The 23,948-nt window shown below is 40.4% G+C and overlaps 1 protein-coding gene across 3 annotated transcripts in view; it reads left to right on the top strand.

The window, feature by feature from the left end:
* ATP11B (ATPase phospholipid transporting 11B (putative)) overlaps nt 1-23,948 on the top strand; it is a 2,792,721-nt gene that overhangs the window by 658,814 nt on the left and 2,109,959 nt on the right. For all 3 annotated transcript variants that reach the window (XM_044070307.1, XM_044070308.1, XM_044070309.1), the window contains exon 8: nt 15,952-15,999. In XM_044070307.1, coding sequence (XP_043926242.1) covers nt 15,952-15,999 — 48 coding nt within the window. The remainder of the gene's footprint in view (nt 1-15,951; nt 16,000-23,948) is intronic.

Below are 23,948 nucleotides of genomic sequence, written 5' to 3'. Positions count from 1 at the left end.
GCATGAAATATCTCCACTTCAGGGCAGGATCACAACAATTTCAGTTCTCTGTGCTTCCCTTTGGCTTATCTACTGCTCCCAGAGTTTTTACAAAATGTCTGGCTTCAGCCATTGCCTTTTGCAGACACAGAAATATTCATATTTACCCATACTTAGACGACTGCCATATTCAGGCAGATAGCCAGGAAAAGCTGCTCAAGCACCTGGCCTTTGTAAAGACACTACTAACCTCCCTAGGATACACAAATCAATGAAAAGAAATCCAAACAGGTACCCACCCAAGGGATAATCTTCCTGGGAGCAAGTCTGGACACAGCCTCCCAGATTGACATTCCTTACACCAGAGAAACAAATTTTCCTGACAGCCTACTTCTCTCAACTAGCCACTAGGCTCCAGCTATCTGCAAGGAAAATCCTACTCTGGGGTTCTTGGCATCTTGCATACTACTCATTCCATGTGCCAGACTGCACATGAGGAAACTTCAGTGGTACCTAAAGAGTCTTTGGTGTCAACACTCTCAAGACCTGGAAACTATTCTACCTATAATTCCTTGCCTCAGAAAGGAATTTCTTTAGTGGGCAACAGCGTGCTCCCGCAACAAGGGACTGCCCTTCTCCCCACCCCCCACTGCCCATTCCCTCACCACAGACGCATCAGACTACGCTTGAGGTGCACACCTGAACGGTAGGTGCATACTGGGCCAATGGAGCCCTCAGGAAATCCCTCTGCACATCAGTCAAAAAAAGATGATGGCTGTGCAGCATGCCTTGATAGCTTTCAAACCCCTTCTCTCTCCAGGGGTTCTCCTGATCAAAACATACAACATCACTGTGATGTGGTACATCAACAAGCAGGGAGGGACGCACTCCTACCCTCTATGCAGGCTGGCCATGACCCTTTGGCTCACAGCCTCTTCCATGCAACTACACCTGTTAGCACAATTCCTACCAGTCTCACTCAACTCTCTGGCAGACCAATTAAGCAGAAACCTTCTGGACCCACACAAGTAGCAACTCAACAGAAGTACCTTTATCCTAATAACTCGGGAATGGAGAACCCCAAAGGTCGATCTCTTTGCCACCAACACCAACCATCAGCTCAGCAAATTCTGCACCAGGGAGCATCACTGCATGGCTTGGAAAGTGGATGCCCTGTCCTTTCCCTGGGACAATCTAATGGTATATACCTTTCCTCCCCTACCTCTCATCCCCAGGGTACTGCTCAGAATAAGGGAGTAAAATCCAAAGACCGTACTTATTGCTCCAGATTGGCCCCGACAACACTGGTACCCCTTGCTGCGCAGCCTGTCCCCACTGTCTCCATGGCATCTTCCTCAGATTCCAAACCTCCTGACCCAGAGGGAAGGGGAATTCATGCATCCCACACTGCAGACACTCAATTTGGCAGCTTGGCTTATTCCACAACCCCCAACCAATCTGCCATTCTAAGTAAACAAGTTTTGGATGTTATCCATGAGGCCAGACATCCTAGCACCAGAAAGTCTTATGTAGATAAATGGAAAAGGTTCTGCACCTGCTTCCAGGCTAAGGGAGCCAATACGGCACAGCCCTCCATCCCTGTCATCTTAGATTACTTAGCTGACCTACTACACAGTGATCTCTCTTTCTTCTCTATAAAAATTCATGCCTTTGCTATTTCTGCTCATTTTCCCACAGAGCAGCCCTTTTCTCACACCCTTTGATCAACTATTCCTCAGAGGGGCTAGCAACTTGAGGCCCCTCAGAAGGGCACCAATGCCATCTTGGGACCTTAACTTTGTCTTGGAAAAGCTCACTCTGCCCCCTTTCGAACCAGCTTCTTCTGCAGAGCTACAATTTCTCTCCTGGAAGACAGCTTTCCTTCTGGCCATCACTTCAGCCAGAAGAGTCTTTGAGCTGCAAGCACTCATGGCTGTGGGAATCCTTCATCATCTCCCATGCAGACAGGGTATCCCTCAGAACTAACCCATCCTTCATAGCCAAGGTGGTGTCCAGTGTGGCTCTCAGCCAATCCATCCATCTGCCCACCTTCTTTCCTAATCCCCAGAACAAGGGGGAAAGGATTCTTCACTCTCTAGATGTGCACAGACAGCTCAGATTCTATCTGGACAGGACTAAATCCTTCAGAAATACTGATAAATTGCTGGTTAGCTTTGCTACAGGGGCAGAAGGCAAAGCCATTTCCAAGCAAACCATTTCCAAATGGATAGCACACTGCATCCATTTCTGCTACATGGAAAGCCTCCCCTCCTTCTGGACCCACACAAGTGGCAACTCAACAGAAGTACCTTTATCCTAATAGCTCAGAAATGGAGAACCCCAAAGGTCGATCTCTTTGCCTCCCACACCAACCATCAGCTCAGCAAATTCTGCACCAGGGAGCATCACTGCATGGCTTGGAAAGTGGATGCCCTGTCCTTTCCCTGGGACAATCTAATGGTATATACCTTTCCTCCCCTACCTCTCATCCCCAGGGTACTGCTCAGAATAAGGGAGTAAAATCCAAAGACCGTACTTATTGCTCCAGATTGGCCCCGACAACACTGGTACCCCTTGCTGCGCAGCCTGTCCCCACTGTCTCCATGGCATCTTCCTCAGATTCCAAACCTCCTGACCCAGAAGGAAGGGGAATTCATGCATCCCACACTGCAGACACTCAATTTGGCAGCTTGGCTTATTCCACAACCCCCAACCAATCTGCCATTCTAAGTAAACAAGTTTTGGATGTTATCCATGAGGCCAGACGTCCTAGCACCAGAAAGTCTTATGTAGATAAATGGAAAAGGTTCTGCACCTGCTTCCAGGCTAAGGGAGCCAATACGGCACAGCCCTCCATCCCTGTATCTTAGATTACTTAGCTGACGTACTACACAGTGATCTCTTTCTCCTCTATAAAAATTCATGCCTTTGCTATTTCTGCTCATTTTCCCACAGAGCAGCCCTTTTCTCACACCCTTTGATCAACTGTTCCTCAGAGGGGCTAGCAACTTGAGGCCCCTCAGAAGGGCACCAATGCCATCTTGGGACCTTAACTTTGTCTTGGAAAAGCTCACTCTGCCCCCTTTCGAACCAGCTTCTTCTGCACAGCTACAATTTCTCTCCTGGAAGACAGCTTTCCTTCTGGCCATCACTTCAGCCAGAAGAGTCTTTGAGCTGCAAGCACTCATGGCTGTGGGAACCCTTCATCATCTCCCATGCAGACAGGGTATCCCTCAGAACTAACCCATCCTTCATGGCCAAGGTGGTGTCCAGTGTGGCTCTCAGCCAATCCATTCATCTGCCCACCTTCTTTCCTAATCCCCAGAACAAGGGGGAAAGGATTCTTCACTCTCTAGATGTGCACAGACAGCTCAGATTCTATCTGGACAGGACTAAATCCTTCAGAAATACTGATAAATTGCTGGTTAGCTTTGCTACTGGGGCAGAAGGCAAAGCCATTTCCAAGCAAACCATTTCCAAATGGATAGCACACTGCATCCATTTCTGCTACATGGAAAGCCTCCCCTCCTTCTGGACCCACACAAGTGGCAACTCAACAGAAGTACCTTTATCCTAATAGCTCAGAAATGGAGAACCCCAAAGGTCGATCTCTTTGCCTCCCACACCAACCATCAGCTCGGCAAATTCTGCACCAAGGAGCATCACTGCATGGCTTGGAAAGTGGATGCCCTGTCCTTCCCCTGGGGTAATCTAACGGTATATACCTTTCCTGCCCTACCGCTCATCCCCAGGGTACTGCTCAGAATAAGGGAGTAAAAACCAAAGACCATACTTATTGCTCCAGACTGGCTCCGACAACACTGGTACTTCTTGCTGCGCAGCCTGTCCCCACTGTCTCCATGGCATCTTCCTCAGATTCCAAACCTCCTGACCCAGAAGGAAGGGGAATTCATGCATCCCACACTGCAGACACTCAGTTTGGCAGCTTGGCTTATTCCACAACCCCCAGCCAATCTGCCATTCTAAGTAAACAAGTTCTGGATGTTATCCATGAGGCCAGACATCCTAGCACGAGAAAGTCTTATGTAGATAAATGGAAAAGGTTCTGCACCTGGATCCAGGCTAAGGGAGCCAGTACGGCACAGCCCTCCATCCCTGTCATCCTGGATTAATTAGCTGACCTACTACACATTGATCTCTTTCTCCTCTATAAAAATTCATGCCTTTGCTATTTCTGCTCATTTTCCCACAAAGCAGCCCTTTTCTCACACCCTTTGATCAACTGTTCCTCAGAGGGGCTAGCAACTTGAGGCCCCTCAGAAGGGCACCAATGCCATCTTGGGACCTTAACTTTGACTTGGAAAAGCTCACCCTGCCCCCTTTCGAACCAGCTTCTTCTGCATAGCTAAAATTTATCTCCTGGAAGACAGCTTTCCTTCTGGCCATCACTTCAGCCAGAAGAGTCTCTGAGCTGCAAGCACTCATGGCTGTGGGAACCCTTCATAATCTTCCATGCAGACAGGGTATCCCTCAGAACTAACCCATCCTTCATGGCCAAGGTGGTGTCCAGTGTGGCCCTTGGCCAATCCATTCATATGCCCACCTTCTTTCCTAATCCCCAGAACATGGGGGAAAGGATTCTTCACTCTCTAGATGTGCACAGACAGCTCAGATTCTATCTGGACAGGACTAAATCCTTCAGAAATACTGATAAATTGCTGGTTAGCTTTGCTACAGGGGCAGAAGGCAAAGCCATCTCCAAGCAAACCATTTCCAAATGGATAGCACACTGCATCCATTTCTGCTACATGGAAAGCCTCTCCCCCCAAGGGGGTCAGGACACACTGCACCAGAGCAGCCTCAACCTCTGCAGCTTTCGTAAGAGGAATCCTCACCAGGGACATCCTTGAGCCTGCCACCTGGACATCTGTTCACACTTTTACCAAGCATAACCACCTGCTTCTCGTCTCCCAGTCCAGAGCAGGGTTTGCCTCTGCACTTGTGCAGGGCATCCTAGCCATCCTCTAGTTTCCTTGACTGCCTCCACCCATTTCCTCAGCTTTGGGAATACCCAAATGTGACGACTGCAACAGTGAAACACAATGAACATAGTACAGTTGTGTACACTTACCATAAATGTAGATGTTCGAGTGTATTCACTGTTGCAGTCCTGGTTTTCCTCCCTCCATCCCCCTTTATTCTATTTCTTTCCTTACAAGGGACACATTGGTATTTGTTTTCCACTGGTGGGGTTCTTCCACCAGAACCTGGCCTCCTACTTGGGGGCGCCTGACAGGTTAGGGCAAGAAAAACTTATGTAATTGCGTTGGCTGCCTTACTTTATACTACTGACGACCTGACGTCAGTCCTCAAGTGACAGCAGCCGACACAGAAATACTAAGCCTCTGGTATTCGGGCTGGCGAAGGGCTACTCTGGCAGGGATAACCCAAATGTGATGACTGCAACAGTGAATACATTCTAGCATCTACATTTATGGTAAGTGTACACAACTGTACTTTATCACTGCCACCAGAATACCTGCCACTTACTTTAAGGCTCTTACAGAGGTACCCAGTTATACTGAGTGGACTTAATATTAATACAGATGGTAATGTTGACCAAACAGTAAGGCTTTCAGGAGTGGACAGAGCTGTCACCAAATAAATATATGCAAATAGTCTCAGAGCTTAAGTATTTTTTAAAAAAGACCATCCACAATGAAATGGTTAAATATATTTCATAATAAATAATAACAGAACAAGAAAATACTAAATATCTATTCACAGTAAACACCAGAGTTTGTCACAGGAAATATTAAAAATAACACAGATGGAAAGTTTCATACAGTTATAGAAAACAGTATTTAGCTATCCTCACTATCTATTCCTGATTGACTAAGAGTTACTGTTCCTATTTGCTAAACAGAGCAAAGCAATACTGTTGAGTGGTTCTTGTTGTCAGATCCAAGACAGAATACAGAATGCTGTTGAGACTTCAATTTCCTCTAGTATAAAAACATTATTTCTGTACAGAATGACATCGCATTCATGTGGTCATCTGATTCTATTTCTCATACTATCCCCAATCACTAGAAGCGACCAGGGTTTAGCACCTATGTGCTACAGTACACACAGGTGTAGCTTTGCTCAGATGTGTTGCAGCTACTGGAAGTCATAAACCATAAAGCCATTTCACTCTTCCAACAGGAGCTATCAAGTATTCTCTAGCCCAGACAGTTATATTTTGCAAAGTCAGATGGATTAAGATTAGCCTCTTTACTTCCGTTTTATGCTGTTACAATGTATACATTTAAACAGTTACAATAATACATGTACATTTCCCTTCCAGCAAGGCACACTGTTACATTTTAACACAAACGTTACAAATACATTTTCAATACAAGCATCTATACAAATCAGTTTGATATGCGAATGACATATAATTGTTTGCAAAATTCCAGCTAGCTGTGCTGGCATATGTTACAAATCCACTGCCCTATTTCTCCTGGCATGGCTGGCAGTACCTGCTATCGTCACACTAGTTAGTAATACAAGTTAGTTTGTACAATAGCATTGCATTAGGATATTGTCTCTAATCCTGGTTTTTAAAACAACAGCATTTACATGTATTACTCATTTTTCATTCAGTTGTTACTTTAATTGCTTGGTATTAGGCATAGAAGTAAACTCAGAAGGAAGGCTATTTCCTAAGGCAGAAACTAGCATGATGAAAGATTTTTCACAGCCAGAGAGAAGACAGGCATTTGTAGCCTTTTAGGATAGGGTGGGTCTAACAACAAGTCCATCCTTCTGCCCAGCTGTTCAGCTTGCCCATATTTGTTTCTAACCTACAGAATAAGGGGGGGTGGAGATTTCTGCATTCCCTGGATATGTACAGACAAGTAAGACACTATTTGATAATACCAAAGAGACTAGAAAGTCTTACTAGTTGTTTCTTTTTCCGCAAAAAGAGAGAGAGAGAAACCCGCTGTGTCCAGATGAACTATATCAAGATGCTTAGCATAGTGCATACATTATCTTACCCCAGGGAAGAGACTCCTAACTGCATTCCTCCATCTAGCTTGGAAGATGGAGGAAAAGTTAAGGCATATTCACTTTTGCAGCTGGCTGTGTAATCTTGCACAGGAAAGAAAAATAAGTAGATGGAAAGGGAGACAACTGCTGAGAACTTGGATGCAGGAGCAAGCACATCTGAAAACTGCTGTGAGTTAGATCCTTTAGGGCTTTACAGCCTGAGGACCAGAGGCCTAATGTGCACTTGTCCAAGACTTTTACTAGTTTTTCCTTCCTAGGAATATCTGAAAAAGGTGTCATCAGTTCACTTAACCGCTTAAGTTAACAAGTTAAAGTAAGGGTAAAGTAAATAAATAAAATGACAGTAATGCATAATGCAGTGAATAAGAGCGTGTATGCTGCTGCTTATGATTCTTTGAAAATGGAGCTAATGTCCCTCTGCCTTTGTTTGTTTATAAAAGCAACTGAACAGGAAGGGAACACTGGCTGGTGTCTGAGGATTGGACCCCAGACCCCACACATTCAATGTTATTCTCACAGAAACAGTGGAACAACAAGTAGTCTCTGGTTTGGTACTTACTTTCCTCCAAGAGCAGTTTCTTCTTTCGACTAGGAAACTTGTCTGAGGACCCCCCACATGCATGCACACATTCTGTGTGGTGGCTACTGCAACTAGAGCAACAGTTGGTCTTTAGACAGTTGGGTACCTGGGTTCTCCAAGAGTAATATCGCTTTTCAACCAGGATACCACATTAATGGTGATTGTAAACACAAGCATTCTGTGCAGTACAGAGGTGCAGCAAGCCCTTCTGGTGCTCAGGATCATTCCTGAACTTGGTCCAGTGACAGCCACACAGAATGGGGGAGGGTGTCCTGGATTCAAACTCCAGAGAAGGTTCAGCATTTTCCATTGGTTCAGTGGCAGTGACAGCCACAGAGAGTTTACGGGGCAGGGGGTCGAGTTCAATCCCTAGACAAGGGTCAGTGTGTTTTCCTTTCCTGTTCAGTTGTTAATACAATACTAGGTTCTTGTCAGTGGCAGCTGTGTAAGCTAAAGATATTAAAGCAAGAAAGTACAATTTCCTACTTGTAATGTATCCAGGCTTTTCACTACAACAAGGTAAGAAATCCTGCAGAAAGCAAGTTAAAAGTTATTATATTGTGGTTTTGGGCTGCTGGGATGGAGGATATAGAAATGTAATGATCACATTATATGGAGAATTAAGATAATTTCCCTGTTTATACAGGGATAATGTCACTAGCCTAAGCCACAGAGTTTTTTTTTTTTTTATTAAATGGGCTTTAGAAGTGAGGCTGTTGGAAGGCATAGAAATGGTAGTTCGTTCTTGCATTTGCAAACTCATTAACTGCTTTTTTTTTTCGCTTAGCAAATACTGCTAGTGGGATTCTAGTGTACAGGTGCAGGCAGTTAATCATACTGTGCCTGAACAGTGTGTTCTGAATGGAATTTACCAAATTATTTTATGCATCTGCAAAGTTGTAAGTTGTTTTTTTCATTGCCAACTACATTTATTTAGAGACGAGCAATTTATAGGTTTAGGCAATTAATCATGAGCGGTCTGAAAATTTTTTGCTAAACAAAATCTGTGAGTTAGTGTAATTACCATTTAAAGATATACTGGCAAGCAGTTCAGTAAAAATTAAGTCTGAGACTCTGGGAGAAGAATAAGTAATATAGTTTCTTCCCCAGCATCCTTAATACTTTAAGGCATTTAATATAACATTGCACAATTTAGTTTATTTAAACTTAGTACATTTTTCTTAGATTTGATCCTGCGGTGGTGGTGCTGTGGTGGCGTTGTCACCTCACAGTAAGACGCTGTCCGGTTCGATTCTCAGCTAGAGCGTCGTCGGCGTGGAGACATGTGTGAATGGGCATACCTTCATTGAAGGTTGTGTGAATGGGCATACCTTCATTGAAGGTTGTGCATCAGGCCTGGCAAGCCGGTACGTAAAAATCAACTGCCAATCATTAGCAGACCGGAGTTCCGCTGTGGCGACCCCTAACTGGGAAAAGCCAAAAGAAACAAGCAAACATTTTTCTTAGATTTAAAAGTTAGTTTACTGAAAGCATGCAGACTATTTTTACATTTATGAGGGGAGTAGAGATAAAGATAGAAAGCGATCAGTGTAAGTGTGAACATGAGCTGTCTCCTCCTATCTGGAAGGCAAACTTAATTTTTTGAAAATGTATATATTTTTGTTTGTGGAAAGTTAAAAAAAGGGATGGGGTCCTGAAAATTTATTTTGAGTGTTTTCATTAAAACAAAAGGCTTGAAAATGTGATGTAGGTTTAAATGGAGATGAGAAGAAGAAACTGCATAATCTGTCAGCCCAGCAACCATTGGTGTGTACATGTACGCTAGTAATTGGAAATATACATTAAAAAAGAGATGTTCTGTATAATAGGTTGGGAGTATTAGCTTTCTATCAGAAAGACTACTCTGTACATGTTGTCATTGAATGTAAGTTGCCTTATAGGTATAGATAAAAAGCAAAGAACATTGAATCTTATCAAGGAATGTAGGATGCAAATAATAGTATTGTAAGAGACACATTTAAGTAGAAATGAGAATGTGAATTTGAAGGATTTCTGGGTGGGCATTCAGCAGAATATCAGAGAAAGGAAAAGGGGAGTAATAATACTGATTGTTATAGGGGCACCACTAGTGATAAAGGGAAAAAAAGACAAGTAATGTTGGATTTGTGGTATAAATGGGGCTATTGGCAGAGGGGGAGGATTATACTGGCATGTCTTTTTATTCCATCTAAAACTGCTGTTATGGAGTTGGTTAGAATTTTGGGAGAAATAAGCTTGCAGCAGTGAATATTGTGTATGGGTGGTGACCTGAAACCTGATTGACATTCTTGAGGCTGTATTGGTTGTGTCTAGAACTGAAATATAACAAAATAGTGTATATTTCTGAGGATGTGCATGATAATGTTTTTGTGTCAAAGATGTGAAATTAGTAAGAAACCTGACAGAATTTACATATTTTTCTAAGGTACAAACCTGGGCTAGAATGGAAAAAATTATATTTCACAGGAGTGTATGTATCTAATTGGCATCTTCGACACATACCAAATAACAATTTCAGATCATGCATCAGTACGAACTGAGATAAAAATGCAGATTAATGAAGTAAAAATGAGGCACTGGCACTTACCTACTTACCTGTTAAAAAGGTTGGAATTTAAATAATGGGAAATGGAAACAATCTGAGTGTTATTAGGGGAGACAACAATGTTCAGAAGGGATAGCTAGTGAGTGTGATAAAAAGAAAGTGACATTTAAAACATGGAAGAAAACGGAAATATATAGGAAAAAAGTAATAGGAATATGGAGAGGTTAACCAAGGTGAAAGTGTTGCAGAATAATGGGAATCTCACAGAACAAAGAGGAGCAGCTGCAGAATGTTAAAGGGAAATAAGGGAATATTTGGATACTATGTATATGTTTAAAAAGGCTGGCATCAAGCAACTGTTTTTGGTAACTCCAGAGCACAAAAACTTTTAGCATAAAGCACTGGAAGTTTATGACAAGAAAAATCACGAGAGATCCTGTAGAGGTATTGGAGATATTTCAGAAATGTTTGGGAATTTGTATAAAGGAGAGGAATGCGGAAACCAAGCAAAGGCATAAATGTAAATATTTATGGAATGCTTAATTATGCCAAGGCTAGAGGAATATGAGACTTAAAATTATCAGAGAAGTCAACCGGAACAGAAAGTTTCCTTGTAGTACTTTGGAAGTTAGGAGGAAAGAAAGTGATAAAGATATGGAAGGTTTTGCTTAACAGTATTTTAAAAGAGGATGAAGTGCTAGCATATTGAAAGAAGGCTATGATGGCTGTATTACACAAAGAGGTTAAAGGCCATTGAGACCCAGCTTCACATAGATCCATTTCAAGTTTAAACTATGATTACAAAATGTTTGTCTATGGTAGGTAAAAGAATGGCAAAGGTGTTGCCAAAATTGATAAATATAGATCAGTGTGATTTTGTGGAGAGGTGGGAATCATTTTATGATCATAATAATCTAATGATGATTCAGGGGGAAGCAGAATGTAAGGAAAAAACACCGTTGTGTGTGCGTCTTGAGGAGATAAAATATTTGAATCAGTTAGGATTTTATGAATAGGGTAGTGGTGATGTTTGCATTCCCTAATAGAGTAATAGGGTTAGGTAGGAGGATATAGGAGGATTTGAGGGCAAGAATTAAGGTGGGAAGAGTTCCTCTCTAATGAGCTGTGCTATAACAGTGGAACCAGGCAGGGTTGTCATCTTTCCCCTTTGTTATTTGATATTTATATTTAGAACTGTTGGCAAAGAAAATAAGGAACTGACAATTTTAAGAATATAAATCCTTATGGTAATCAAGAAAAGTTATTTTATTTGGAGATTGTATTTTGTACATTATAAATCCAGAAAATGACATTTCATTGCTTCGGACTATTTTAAGACCGTTTCTATTTTTTTCTGAGATATAAAATTGATGAAGATGGAAGAAAATGTAAAGGTAATCCATGGACCTGCACATTAATTGGTTCAGCAGTACCCATATTTATGGGTACATGGTAAGATGAAGTATTTAGGAGTATGGATTAAAAGGGATTCTGTTGTGGGAATTAAGGTTATGTGGTAAGAGACTAAACATACTATAAAAACTGAGAAACTGGACGCTCTTAATTATGGATTTGGGTAGTAAGACACAAGCAGTGAAAAGGTTTTTAGTCCCGTTAGTTTTTGATGCAGTTTGAGCATATTTTTTATCAATGAAAGGAGAATTTGTAGATGATAATAAAGAGTTGAAGGAATTTATTTGGCAGGAAAAAGGTCAAAAGTTAAGAGGGATAAGTTGATTCTCCTCATAAAAGGAGGAGTTTTGATTTCCAGAAGAGCTATGCAGTTAAGGCCAAGATACACAACTCAAGCTGAAAGTTATAAATCAAAGTGGGATGACAAAATGGGGGGAGGGTAGTATAAGAAATAAGGAGCAAGTAGGATTTTGGATGCAAGTGTTTAAGCAGAACCACCACCGTACAGAACATTATATTCATAAACTTGCAGAAAGTATTTTAAAAACCAAGCCAGTATGGGAAAATGAAATCATGTTTTATCAACAGGTGACTACAGTTAAGAGTTAGAAAAAAGGCCAGATGGGGATAATACTTACTGGAGAAAATTAGCAAGCAACAAAGGTATTGAGAGCAAATAACTAAACCAGGAAAGGCAGTAGAAGAGGATGAGACCCAGAGAGTGCAGGTTAATGACTGCCTTCCCTACCAGAGATTGATAAAGTGTAAGCAAAGAGAAATTGATAGTGGAGTTCAAAGTTAAAGACCTGTTCTGGCAGAGTTTTTAGATGAGTCTAGAGCAGAAAGCTGCTGTTAGAAAGGGATAATTTATGTAATTTTGGAATGAATGATCATTGTTAAAACGAAAGCACAGAGAAGGTTGACATGGTTTCATACTACTACTACAAAATGTAAATTGTAGCTGTCCCAACGAATAATAGTCAATTGGCCTTCTGCAGAAGTAGAAACTGATGCACCCTGATGTCCTCAAGGAAAATGAGTATACATATCTTGTTTACTGCTCTATATGGAAGACCTGGGTATGGGTCACATGATTTTAACTGTACACTGTACCTCAGGATTCAGTACATTAAAACCATCACTTTACTGACAAGTAGGGTAGATATTCTGTAGCAGAATTGTAGGTTGTTCAAAGAATCTGCCAGTGGACTGTAACACATTCTGTTTTAAAGGTAGTAAGTTTTCAAGTACTAATCTTAGTTGGTTATACTGGGAGAATTAAGCAGCAGGGTTATTTTGATGGTAATAGGTAAAGATAGAGCAATAATCTGAGCACTCTTTGCAGTGCTGGAAGTCAGTACCACAGTTTTTTATGTAATGCTTTCACAGTTGACTCCATTTGTAATGTTCATGGTTACACTTGCCAAATTTCCAGCACTAGAAGCCACTCCTTTGTGCATCAGGTATAAATTAGCTTGGCAAAACCTTTCTAATCCAATAAATCTAATGATGTCTAACCCCAATTTCACTGAGTTTTATGGGAAAATGCCCAGTGTATATGGACACTGTGCACTGTTCGAGATGTATTACAGTGGCTTTTTGATTGTGGACATTGATGATATAGTGGAAGCCAATTGTTAAGCATTAGTTGCACAGTAACAGACAAATTACAGCAATTAAATTATTGAGTGATCTGTTATCATGCAGACATTAGAGCAAGCTAAGCCATATTTCTGTTATCTTTTTTTAACCATTCATGCTGCTAAAGTGGTACAAACAGGCCTTCTAATGCAGGCCCTTTTTATCATATTTGTTTGTCTATTTATTAAGTCATTCACATATTTAGTTTGTTTTTTTTCTGTTCACACCTCTCAGCCTCTTAGCTCAGGAAATCTGGACAAAGCCTAAAATAATGGGGGTAACAAATGCCCCAAAATAGGACAGAATTTAAATAGGTTCATAGGTTTATACTAGGCTATCTGCCCCAAGGCATTTATAAGCCTAGCCTGAATTTTTGTGGCTTACGCCACCCCTTATATGAAAAAATACTGTACCCATTAGTTTGTTGTGCCTCTGTCCAGCAGTGACACAGAGATGATTCCCGGGGTAAACCTACGATCTCCCATCCACAGGTCAAGATTTCTCTTGAACAGAGCCAGCGAGGTGCTCTGCCTCGCATGGACCGGGACTCTATTCCACAGCATAGGGAGTCTCTGAGTGATAAATCTATCCCTCCAGCACGTCCTATTTATATCCGTGCTAAGGTTTAAGTCGCTTGCTCTAGTGGTTTTGGTGGATTTGGATTTTTTGAGGTGGAGCATGTCCATTAATTCCGGGTTGGACATGGCCTTGTATGTCAGGCACATGTCACCTCTGAGCAGACGGTATGCGACTGAATAGAGCTGGAGTTTCTTCAATCTGGCAGCATATGACAGATTTTGGAGTCCCTTTATCCTTTTGGTGAGAAACTTTTGGGGTCTCTCCAATTGCTGAAGATGTCGGGCAAGATACATCCCGAATGGGGCATTGTACTCGATCATTGGTCTGATAAGTGAAGAGTACAGGGGAACAATGACCTCACTAGATCTGGATGCGAATCCCTTCATGATCAGGTGGGCAATGTAGAAGGTCTTTCTAACCACTTTAGCAACGTGAGTGTCAAAAGAAAGGCCACTGTCAACCTGGGTCCCCAGGTCCCTGATAACCTCTTCTGTGCTTAGTGGATTGCCACCTATATGGTAGCTTGGGGTTACCTTGTTTTTCCCGAAGGGTATGACTATACATTTTTTGGCATTTAACTTCAGGCCATGGCTCTGGCACCAGCTATCTGTTTCCGTGAGTCCCTTCTGAAGGATATCCGTGTCCGATGCACTTTCCACTATGGCGCCCAGTTTGCAGTAGTCTGCAAACTTTGTCAGCCAAAGACCTCCCATGTTGGCCTGTACTTCTGAGAAGTAGATGCCGAACAATAGGGGGCCAAGGACTGAGCCCTGTGGGACACCACTTGTGACCGGCTTGGAGTCTGACATAGCGCCAGCAACTCTAACCCTGTGGGTTCTGTCCTTAAGCCAGTTTGCAACCCATCTTGTGACATATGGGTTTACATTTAAGCTGGTAAGTTTTTTTACAATACCCGAGTGGGGTATTGTGTCGAAAGCCTTTGCAAGGTAGGCTGTATGGACTGCCTTTCCCTCATCAATGGCCTTGGTGACCGTTTCGAAGAAGTCGACCAAGTTCAAAAGGCATGATCTTCCCTTGACGAAGCCAAACTGTGTCGGGTCCAATGTCTGCAAGTCCCCTATATCTTTGTTTATGAGCTCCATTATGATCCTCTCCATAGCTTTGCAGACTAGACTTGTTAAGCTTATGGGGCGGTAATTACCAGGGTCCGTAGCGGCACCACCTTTGTGGAGTGGGACCACAGTTGCCGTACGTCACTCCTTGGGCACGTATCCTGTGGTAAGGCTGAGATTAAACAGCTGCCTTATGTGCGGGTTTAATTCCTCATTTAGCTCGTGTAGCACACAGCCGGGGACACCATCCGGTCCCATTGATGCTGTGTTTTTAGCTTTAGAGAGAGCAGCTTTCACCTGTGCATTTGAGATGTCTGGGAGGCTACACTCCGCTGGGATAGTTATCTCTCTTTTAGGGGGGGAGAGGGGGGTGAAGTTTGCACTGAATCTGTCTGCCAGTATGTTGGCAATGTCTGTGGGTTCAGTGATTTTTGTATCATTTTGGACTAATTCTGAGCATATCTGGGAGTTTCCACCCAGGTTCCTAACATAGCTGAAAAAGGCCTTATGATTGTCCTTTGAATCCATGGCAATTTTTCTCTCAAAATAGCACAGAAAGTTGCTAAAGTAACCATATTTGTGTCAGTATGTAGTTTTTGAAGGGTATTATGTCTGAAACTGAAATCTATGTCATGATTTAGTGACTTTATTCCTCAGTGATTTGCCAGAAAACCCACAAATTTGTAAGGAGCAAACCAAAAATATGAGACAAAAATCTGGACATTCTATGCAAATCTGGACAGTTGAGCAGTATGGTTGTCACCCAAACTATGCTCTTGTCAATTTGTGTGTGCATTAGCAGCCTGCTGAATTTACATTTAAAAAGGGCCTAGTTGTTTAAGCTATGATCTTAAAATTCATTTTGTTACATGGCAAATAAAGAAATATAACATGTGACCCTGTGGTCTTTTATTGGCCATGTTAGGAAGTATGCATATTTATTATGTATGTGCATGTGTTCACATGTTTTTGAGGGGCATTGGAAGTAAAGCAATCCATAAAGTTTTCAAAATGTGCATATGTAGTGAGTCTAGTTATGCAGGCCTCATTTGTCAGTACTATGATTTGCAATTTGCAAAAAGAAGAAAATCATAACAGTTTTCTCTCTTCCTTTTTATTTTCAGGTTTGTTGGACGAATGACTGTCAATCAACAAAGTGAAGAAATTGTGAGGTATTTTCAGAAAACTCTTGTTACAGCTTATTAGTGATTATTTTAGAAAAAAAGTCTTTTTTTTGTTTTGTTTCTTTGATAGTCAAAATCATTCCGGGCACAGAGCCAAGATGTTCTTAAAATATTGGTGTTCAGGGTTTGGGGGTGAAGTCTGAAGTCAGTAAAGCTTTCAAGCATCATGGCATAGAGTTTAAAGAACACCTTACTTAACTGCTGAAGAAGAATGTGGTTTGATATCTTTACTGTTATGAAACCTAGCAGTAATTGGATAGATTGGTGGCAGTGTGGAAAATGACAAATGTGTTCCATTTTTAATGGAGGTGGAATAGTCCTCCTTTGCACGTCATTGCACATATGGATAGTGGCATCTGCAAGGACTGGAGTGTAAAGAATGAAAGCCTTGTTTGCATTACTCCTCTACCCTGCCCACAAGAAAAAAAAATAGTACATGTTACCTTTCATGGGCAAATTTTTTGTAACACTGATTTTACCAACACCTTGGAGAGTGTTTGATATCTCATTCCATAAGCAGATCTTTGACTATGACAGTTCAATGGGAGTCTTAAGACATATGGAGTACATGGAATGCTTACATGCAGTCCAATTACGCCACCAGCCAAAAATGTGACATTATTAGTGTAAGAAGTTTTTGTAGCTGCTATCATGTCTATTTTGATATTTTAAAATGTATTTTAACTGTGTTTTGCTTGTCATTGATATTGTATAACTTAAAATATTTTGTTCATATTGCATGTACTGGAGCTTTTCTCCCCGGGCCTCCACTGGAAAGGGGCTTTTGTGCCTAGACAGACTTCCCCAGTCAATAAATGTAAAATAAATGTTATGCCTCTCTTACCGTGTTCTGTAAATATGTGCAGTTCATGCTTCTTTGGTTCTTATCTTTTTTTAGATGTGCTTTTCATATGGTGCTTAGGTGGTTATAGAACAAGGCTTAGTACAATTTAAAATGTTTCTGCTATATTTTATGGCGCTTACCCCTATTTGCTGTGTGGTAACATAGTTTATATTTTCTGTTATTGCTGCCTTAGTCAGCCCATAATAGTATCGATGTATTGTTCTGGCTGATGTTTTTTTCTTCCCTGACTCGATAGAGCCTGATGTGGCTGCCCCCCATCAAATCTAGTTGCACCAAAAAAGAAGGAAAGTCAACAGAAACATGCCTCAGGATGTAGTTTGTTAATCTGTTGCCTTAAGCCAGACCACTTACCTTTTTTCATGTCACTGTCTGGTGTGAGCTCACACCCCTCTATGGTATGGAGTCAGACACACCCAGTGGAGGCTGTACCAGTACTTGGTCAGGTATGGGAGAACCATATCCTTTGTATGTAGGAGAGGTCCAAAGTAAGGGACCCCGTGGCAGACATAATACTCTGTCCTCAGATATTTTGTCCTCTAATGTAGTTCATAGTTAGAAGAAACAGAAACGTTACCACATGACAATCAGATTATTAACATGTGTAGGGCTGATATGGTTTCTTTAGCAAAGAGTGTTTTGTAGTCAGGTGAAAAAGAAAAAAGAATTGGTAGCTCAAGCACACAAATCTAGGATCAGTCACCAAGTCCAATACACTAACAGAAACAAAACGTCCCCTAGAAACACAAGTCAAATGTTTAAAATATAAATTAAACGGACAATAATTTTAGTTCAGCGAACTGGCATTGTCTGTTTAATTTGTATTGAAATTATTGTTTACTTAGTTTATATTTCATTAAATGTTTGACTTGTGTTTCGGGGAGATGTTTAGTTTCTGTTAGTGTTTTGGTCAGCTAATCTCGAAGGCTATGCTGCTATTAAGAAAGACTGTGGGACCATGTTCACTAGAGATCAGTCTAACCCTACATATTTTGATGAAAACTCTCTTAAGTCCATCCAGTCTGATTCTTTGTATGGGACCAGGTTCAAAAGCCCAAGCAACTGTTCACCTTTTCACAGATGCTAGCTAACTTTATAGATGTATTTCACTGAAAGCAATCTGGAACAATGCTGTTTCTCTTTCAAACACAGCTTATCAGACAGGAACTCTCCCACTTTAATTATGAACTCTGATCCTTCATGTGTCCTCCAAATTAATGTTCTTACTGTATCCGGGAATGCCTATGCTTCCATTGCCCTCCTCATAAAATTTCAGTTTACTCTTTTAACTGCTTTCTGTGTATCAAGACTCACCAACAACAGCAGTATTTTCTTAGATTCTGCTTTCCTTTGGATCATCATTGTTCTTTTAATGTTAAATGGCTGCCTCCCCTTAACAGAACCACATTGATCCATATATATCAATTTTGGTAACACCATTCTTTTTGTTGGTATAGACATAATCACTTTATAATCATGGTTTAAAATTGAAGTGGATGTATATGAAGCTGGGTTGGTTAGGTCTTTTCCATCTTTGGGTAATACAGCTACCACAGCTTTCTTCCAAGGTGTTGGTGCTTCCCCTCCTTTAAAATACTGTTAAACAAAATTTTCCAAATCTTTACCACTTTCTTCCCTCCTAACTTCCATATTTCTACAGCAATACTATCTGTTCCTGGAGACCTTCCTGCAAATTGATTATATATCACTATTTTTTATCAAAGTTTCTCCTATATTAAATATCAGTTGTTGAGCCTCATCTACCTCTAACCTTAGCATAATTAAGTCTTCCATAAATATTTCCATTTGTGCTCTTTATTTCCACAATCCTCTGCTTTATACAAACTTTTATAAAATTTCCGAGATCCCCAATACCTCTACATGATCTCTGGTTATTTTTCTTGTTGTAGGCTCTCTAAGTTTGGCAACATCCCTTTCTGCTTTCTTTTGCCTGAGTCATGTAAAATGTTTTTTTGTGCTTTGGAGTTATCCAAAAATAGTTGCTTAATGGCCATCTTTCTAAACTCATGCATATTATCCAAATATTCTCTTATTTTCTATTAAGCACCCTGCAGTTGCACCTCTTCATGTTCTGTTAGACTCCTCTTATTCTGCAACACTTTAACCTCTGTCAATCCCTCTAATTTAATAATTCCTATTACTTCTTAGCCAGATATCTTTTTCTTTTATTTCTACCCTATTTTTAAACTCCAGTTTCACTGTATGCATCCATCCACAACCTATTTTCCCATTTTTGCACATGGGGTCATGTGTCACTTTTTATTCCACTCACTAGCTACCACTTCTGAAGAAATTTCTGTCTTCTCTAATAACTCTCGAATAATTTGTACTACCCATTCCTTAAATTCCACCCGTAACAGGTAGGTGGTAAAGTGCCAGTGTGTCATTTTTACTTTGTTACCCTGCATTTTTATCTTGGTTTGTATTGGTGCATAATCTGAAACAGTTAATTGGATGTGTTAAAGCTTTCTATCAAATGTACGTGTTCCTCTGAAACAGTTTATTATACTTACTGGTCTGTTTTTATTCAAAGTGGGTAAAAGGGACCTAAGGGCCTGTTTCCAGCTGTGATTTTACAAAACAAATGCATTATAATGATCAGTTTCTGTTATGCTGACAGCTGAAAACACAGTGGTATTTTGAGAAGTCTGTTGCTTTTTTGGGGGTGCTGTGTAATTCTAGTAAATAAACTTAAAGTGAGAGTCATTTATTTGTTGCAAAGTTTGGTGTAAAGATGAGTAGAGTTATATTTTACAATTTGACAATGGAACAAATAGAATGTGTAGTCAAAAGTGTACAGTTTGTTTATGGAGTGAGCAGTGGGTCAGAGCAAGGGTAGTCACGGTGCTCAATGACCATTACCTAAAATCCCTGGAAAGTTGTTAATGTCTCGGAGGTGGCTAACAGGTTGGAGGTGATAAAAATTTAAGCTGGTGGAACTTAACAGAATTGTTTGTAGCATACTTAAAGCTTCTGGAAGTGATTTGGAATGCTGTGTTTTTGCATGGCTATGAAATGGCTGTGGGACCTGCTAAATATATGAGATATGGGAAAGGGCAGCAGAGGTTTCTTAGGTGAGCAGTTGATTGGAATGGAGAGTTAAGGCAAGGTGGTCAAATGTGAAATTATATGCCTTCCTGGAATATGAGGAAGGATTGGATTTGAAGAGCTGTGTGAAAACCAAGATAGTAGATTGGATGTGTTCCATGCATTTGATCTAAAGTCATTTGATCTAAATTTAGAGTTTATTTGGTCTGGATGCATTTTGTGCAATTTATTTATATATATTTTTAAGTATTAAATTAATGAATGTTTTATAGAGTAGTGTATTTTTCCACATGCATGTAGTTTGTGATGTTATTAAATGTGTTAGACTCGCACAGTTCTAGGTTTGCTGAAATATGTGTGTTCTTTGTGAGAACTCACACTGTGGATTATAGGAGTTTGCTGCTTTCCCCACTATTGTGCAGTCTAGGAACTGAAATGTATAATAAGCAGAGGCTGAGGGTGTTGCATTTTTATTTATTTTTTCAGTGCTGTGAGTTATAAATTACATGGATTTAGATGTACTGAATTTATACTAAGTGATTTTAGGTGCATCAATCTAGAACCAGTTTAACAGGGTTTGCTGGGCTTGTAATGGTGAAATATTTGGCAGTACTAGAGTTGGATGTGCAAAATACATTTTTGACGGGTAAGAAACTGCAAGGCTTTTGGTAATTGTGACAAGATGGTATAAAAGTATTAGCAGTTGGGTGATCAGTGTATGTCAATCATGGCTAGTGAGTGACTGTGAAATATTGCCTGTGATTTGTAACAGGTGTAAAAGAAGACTGTTGAAGTACAAGTTGGCATTTTCCACTGCTCTGAAAAGTGTTTTGGACTCCAGATGAAATGATAGTGAAGTTAAACCAACTGCCACTGAGATTAATGATCACAAGTTGAACATGAAGCAGTAGTAAAGATTTCATTGCAAGGCCATGGATATTCTTAGAGAAATGAGGGTGATCTGACGAAAATACAGATTCAGTGGAAAAAAGAGGCATGAATGTGTGTGAAATCCCTGTTCCAAAATGTCTTGAAATACATGATTCTTGAATGCTTGGACAAGACATCAGAAGTATTTCAGTAATGTATTTATTTTGCAAGAATTTTCACTCGGAGGATTATTGAATGGGAAAACTTGGCACATGTGTCTGGTAGATGGTTGTATCTTAACACTACATAGAGTAGTATAAATTGTAATAATTTTGAGTAGGGGGTGTACTAGGTTTTGAAATGCAACTTAATGTGCTGATTAAGAGCATAGTGTATTAAATGTCAGTCTTATATCAATGTTAATATTAGATTTGACTTGGGTAATGTTGAAGTCTAGTCATGCATTTACCTGACACCTTTTGAAACAAAAATATAAAAATGTGATAAAAGTACTAACCATGTGATGATACTGATACAATATGGAATATAGTTAAGAATTAGTCGTATGAGAAAGGAGAAGCCATTAATAGCTGATGAGTGAATATTTATGACATATGACTTTTTATATATAATAGTTGCATGAAAAACTTAATGTTAGGTTTTCATTGGTTGTGGTAAATGATTAACCATATGGCTACATAGTTTTTGTAACAGTATAATTTAGTAATGACTGATGAAATTGATTCAACATTTCTTAATAAGAAACCATATGAAGTTGTTGCTGTTTAAAATGTAATATGCACTAGTAACCACTGGATTAGGCAATCTGTCTTTGCAGTTTTGTAATTAGAAGGTTATGAATTTCATTGCAAATGTTTGACTGTTGCATGTTATGGAGAAGTATTAATCAAACTAAAAGCTACCCTGACTTTTTGTTAGTTGTCTTCCTGTTTCTTATTTTAGGTTGGATTGTAAAAGATGACTTGTGTCAGGCTCATTATTATGTATGAAATTGTCAGTATTGTCAGTCATGATTTATGGTCTTTTGTGGTTTTTATGCATATATTAGTTTTTCATGGGTTAAAGCTGTTATTGAAAAATTGATCTGATGAAGTCTAATTGGTAGACAAAAGCACTCACCGTAAATAAAAGCCAATTTATTCCAATGGCTAAGCCTGTTTGAGTTTGTTTCTTCAGTACATTCATAGAAGAGGCATTAACATTTTGGACTGTTGTTGCTTAATATTGGAACATTTTACTGTTGCTTAATATTGTAACGTATTACTGTTTCTTTATTTTGTAACATTAAAGTGTTTTTGCTTTTCATTTTTCACAAAAGACAAGAAAGTGAAGTCAGTCCTCTTAATGCTGGGATCAGCCATCTTCTCTCATTTGTGCTGTGGCAGTAACATTAAGTGCGGTATTCTATAGCTTCTGTAACTAGATTTGTAGGGGTTCTAATCTGACAGCAGGCTTCTCGAGTGTGTATACATTCAAATAATATGTTAAGGGGGGAGGGGCTGGCATAATAAAGGTGTTTACCTCACAGATGCAATGTACAGGATTTGATTCTGACCTCTGCTTATTGGCTAGGCTTGTAATAGTCTGTAGACTGATAGCCTAGTATTTACTTATGAACCTGTCTCTGTTGTGTTTTTTTTTTACTTGTTTGTCTTGTGGCTCACTTTTTGTGAAGCACAGCATTCCTGGATGAGAGTTGGATTTCCCAGAGCCTTTGGTGATCTTTGTTATTTGATCTATCTTGAGGATACTGCGTATCATAGTTAATGCCCAAAATGGTTGTGATGTACATCTCTTTTCCATAGAGCCACCTACTAGAGTCTGTGCTGCTCCCCACAACTCCATTGTTGGATAAGTTTAAGGTGGAAACAGCGTTTTTTTTGGGAGGTGGGAGGAACCCACACAGAGATGAATGGAGAACATGCAAACTCCATACAGCCACTGGCCTGAGGTCAGCATCAACCATAGTACCTTGTACGTGGAAAGCAAAAGACCTTAGCCATTAAAACAACTGTTTTTTGATAGGCTACTTATGTCCCTGATGATGTATTTTTCTCTTGTTATAGCAACTGTCTAGGGAGAGTCCTCCAATCATCTCCTGCCTTTTGTGCTGTTCTGATAGGACAGAAGAAGCCTGGTTCCTCCATCCTCAAAATTCTGAGTGTGTATGCTTGGCACATGTGCAGATAACCATAATGAAGTTTGAAATGCTGCAGCATATCTCCCAGGTTCTTTTAGTAGTAACAGGAAAACATAATAGGCCAACATTTACCTAGAGGAAGTATTCAACTGTTTTTATAGATACAGGGAGCATGAATCCCTTTTCTTTAAAAAATATTCTTTGCAACAATTTGATATCTGAGAGAGGGTTTGCATACTGCACTTTCTTGTCATTTTTCCATCTCAGCATTTCACGTTCAGGTTGTGGTTAAGGCTTTTGCCCAGCTGGTCATGGTCTAAATCATTCTCAGAGAGTTACTATTTAAAGACCCTTCCTAAGCTTTGGAATCTGAATTATATTTGGGTGTTTTAGTCTTCCACATTCCAGCTGGATGACTATTATAATATGAAGTTTATGTTGTAAAAGACCACTTATAGTAGCCAGCACATCACCTGCAAGGCACTGTGACTGTAGCTCTGTGGTGTGACCATCGTTTACTGTTTTTCCACCAAAACAGGGTTTCTGTAGCCAGACTTCATGGTGCAGGGGACAGATTCTCAAGTACAACCCAGGCAAGCAGGGTTTCATTATCAGCTTCAGCACGAGTGGAGCCAGGCAGGAGGGTGAGGAGTGAAGTGGCACAGTCAGCTCCTTTCTCCTGGAGGGGGCTAGGATGAGCTGGTGCGCATACTTGAAGGCACACTTGGTGGTGTTAACTCCCTGATGGAGACCAAGGAGCTCAACGCTCATGTCTTGGGAGTTGGGACACAATTGCTTGAAGAGAACACTCCTTGTGGATATGAGAGGAAGTCCTCCACCATTAATCTATTGCATAACTCCACTCCTGTACCTCGCTGGGTGATTGTTGGTAGGGAAGAAAGAAATTATGAAAATTCTTGAACTTCCCTTTCAATGATTGCCCAGTCTGCTTTCAACTCAGTAATGGGAAGGACA

The sequence above is a fragment of the Protopterus annectens genome, chromosome 4.part1 (assembly GCF_019279795.1).
Source record: "Protopterus annectens isolate FY-2018-M chromosome 4.part1, PAN1.0, whole genome shotgun sequence".
Classification (NCBI taxonomy): Eukaryota; Metazoa; Chordata; order Ceratodontiformes; family Protopteridae; genus Protopterus; species Protopterus annectens.
The sequence above is the reverse complement of the archived record's forward strand: the minus strand, read 5'-3'. Positions and strand labels throughout refer to the sequence as shown.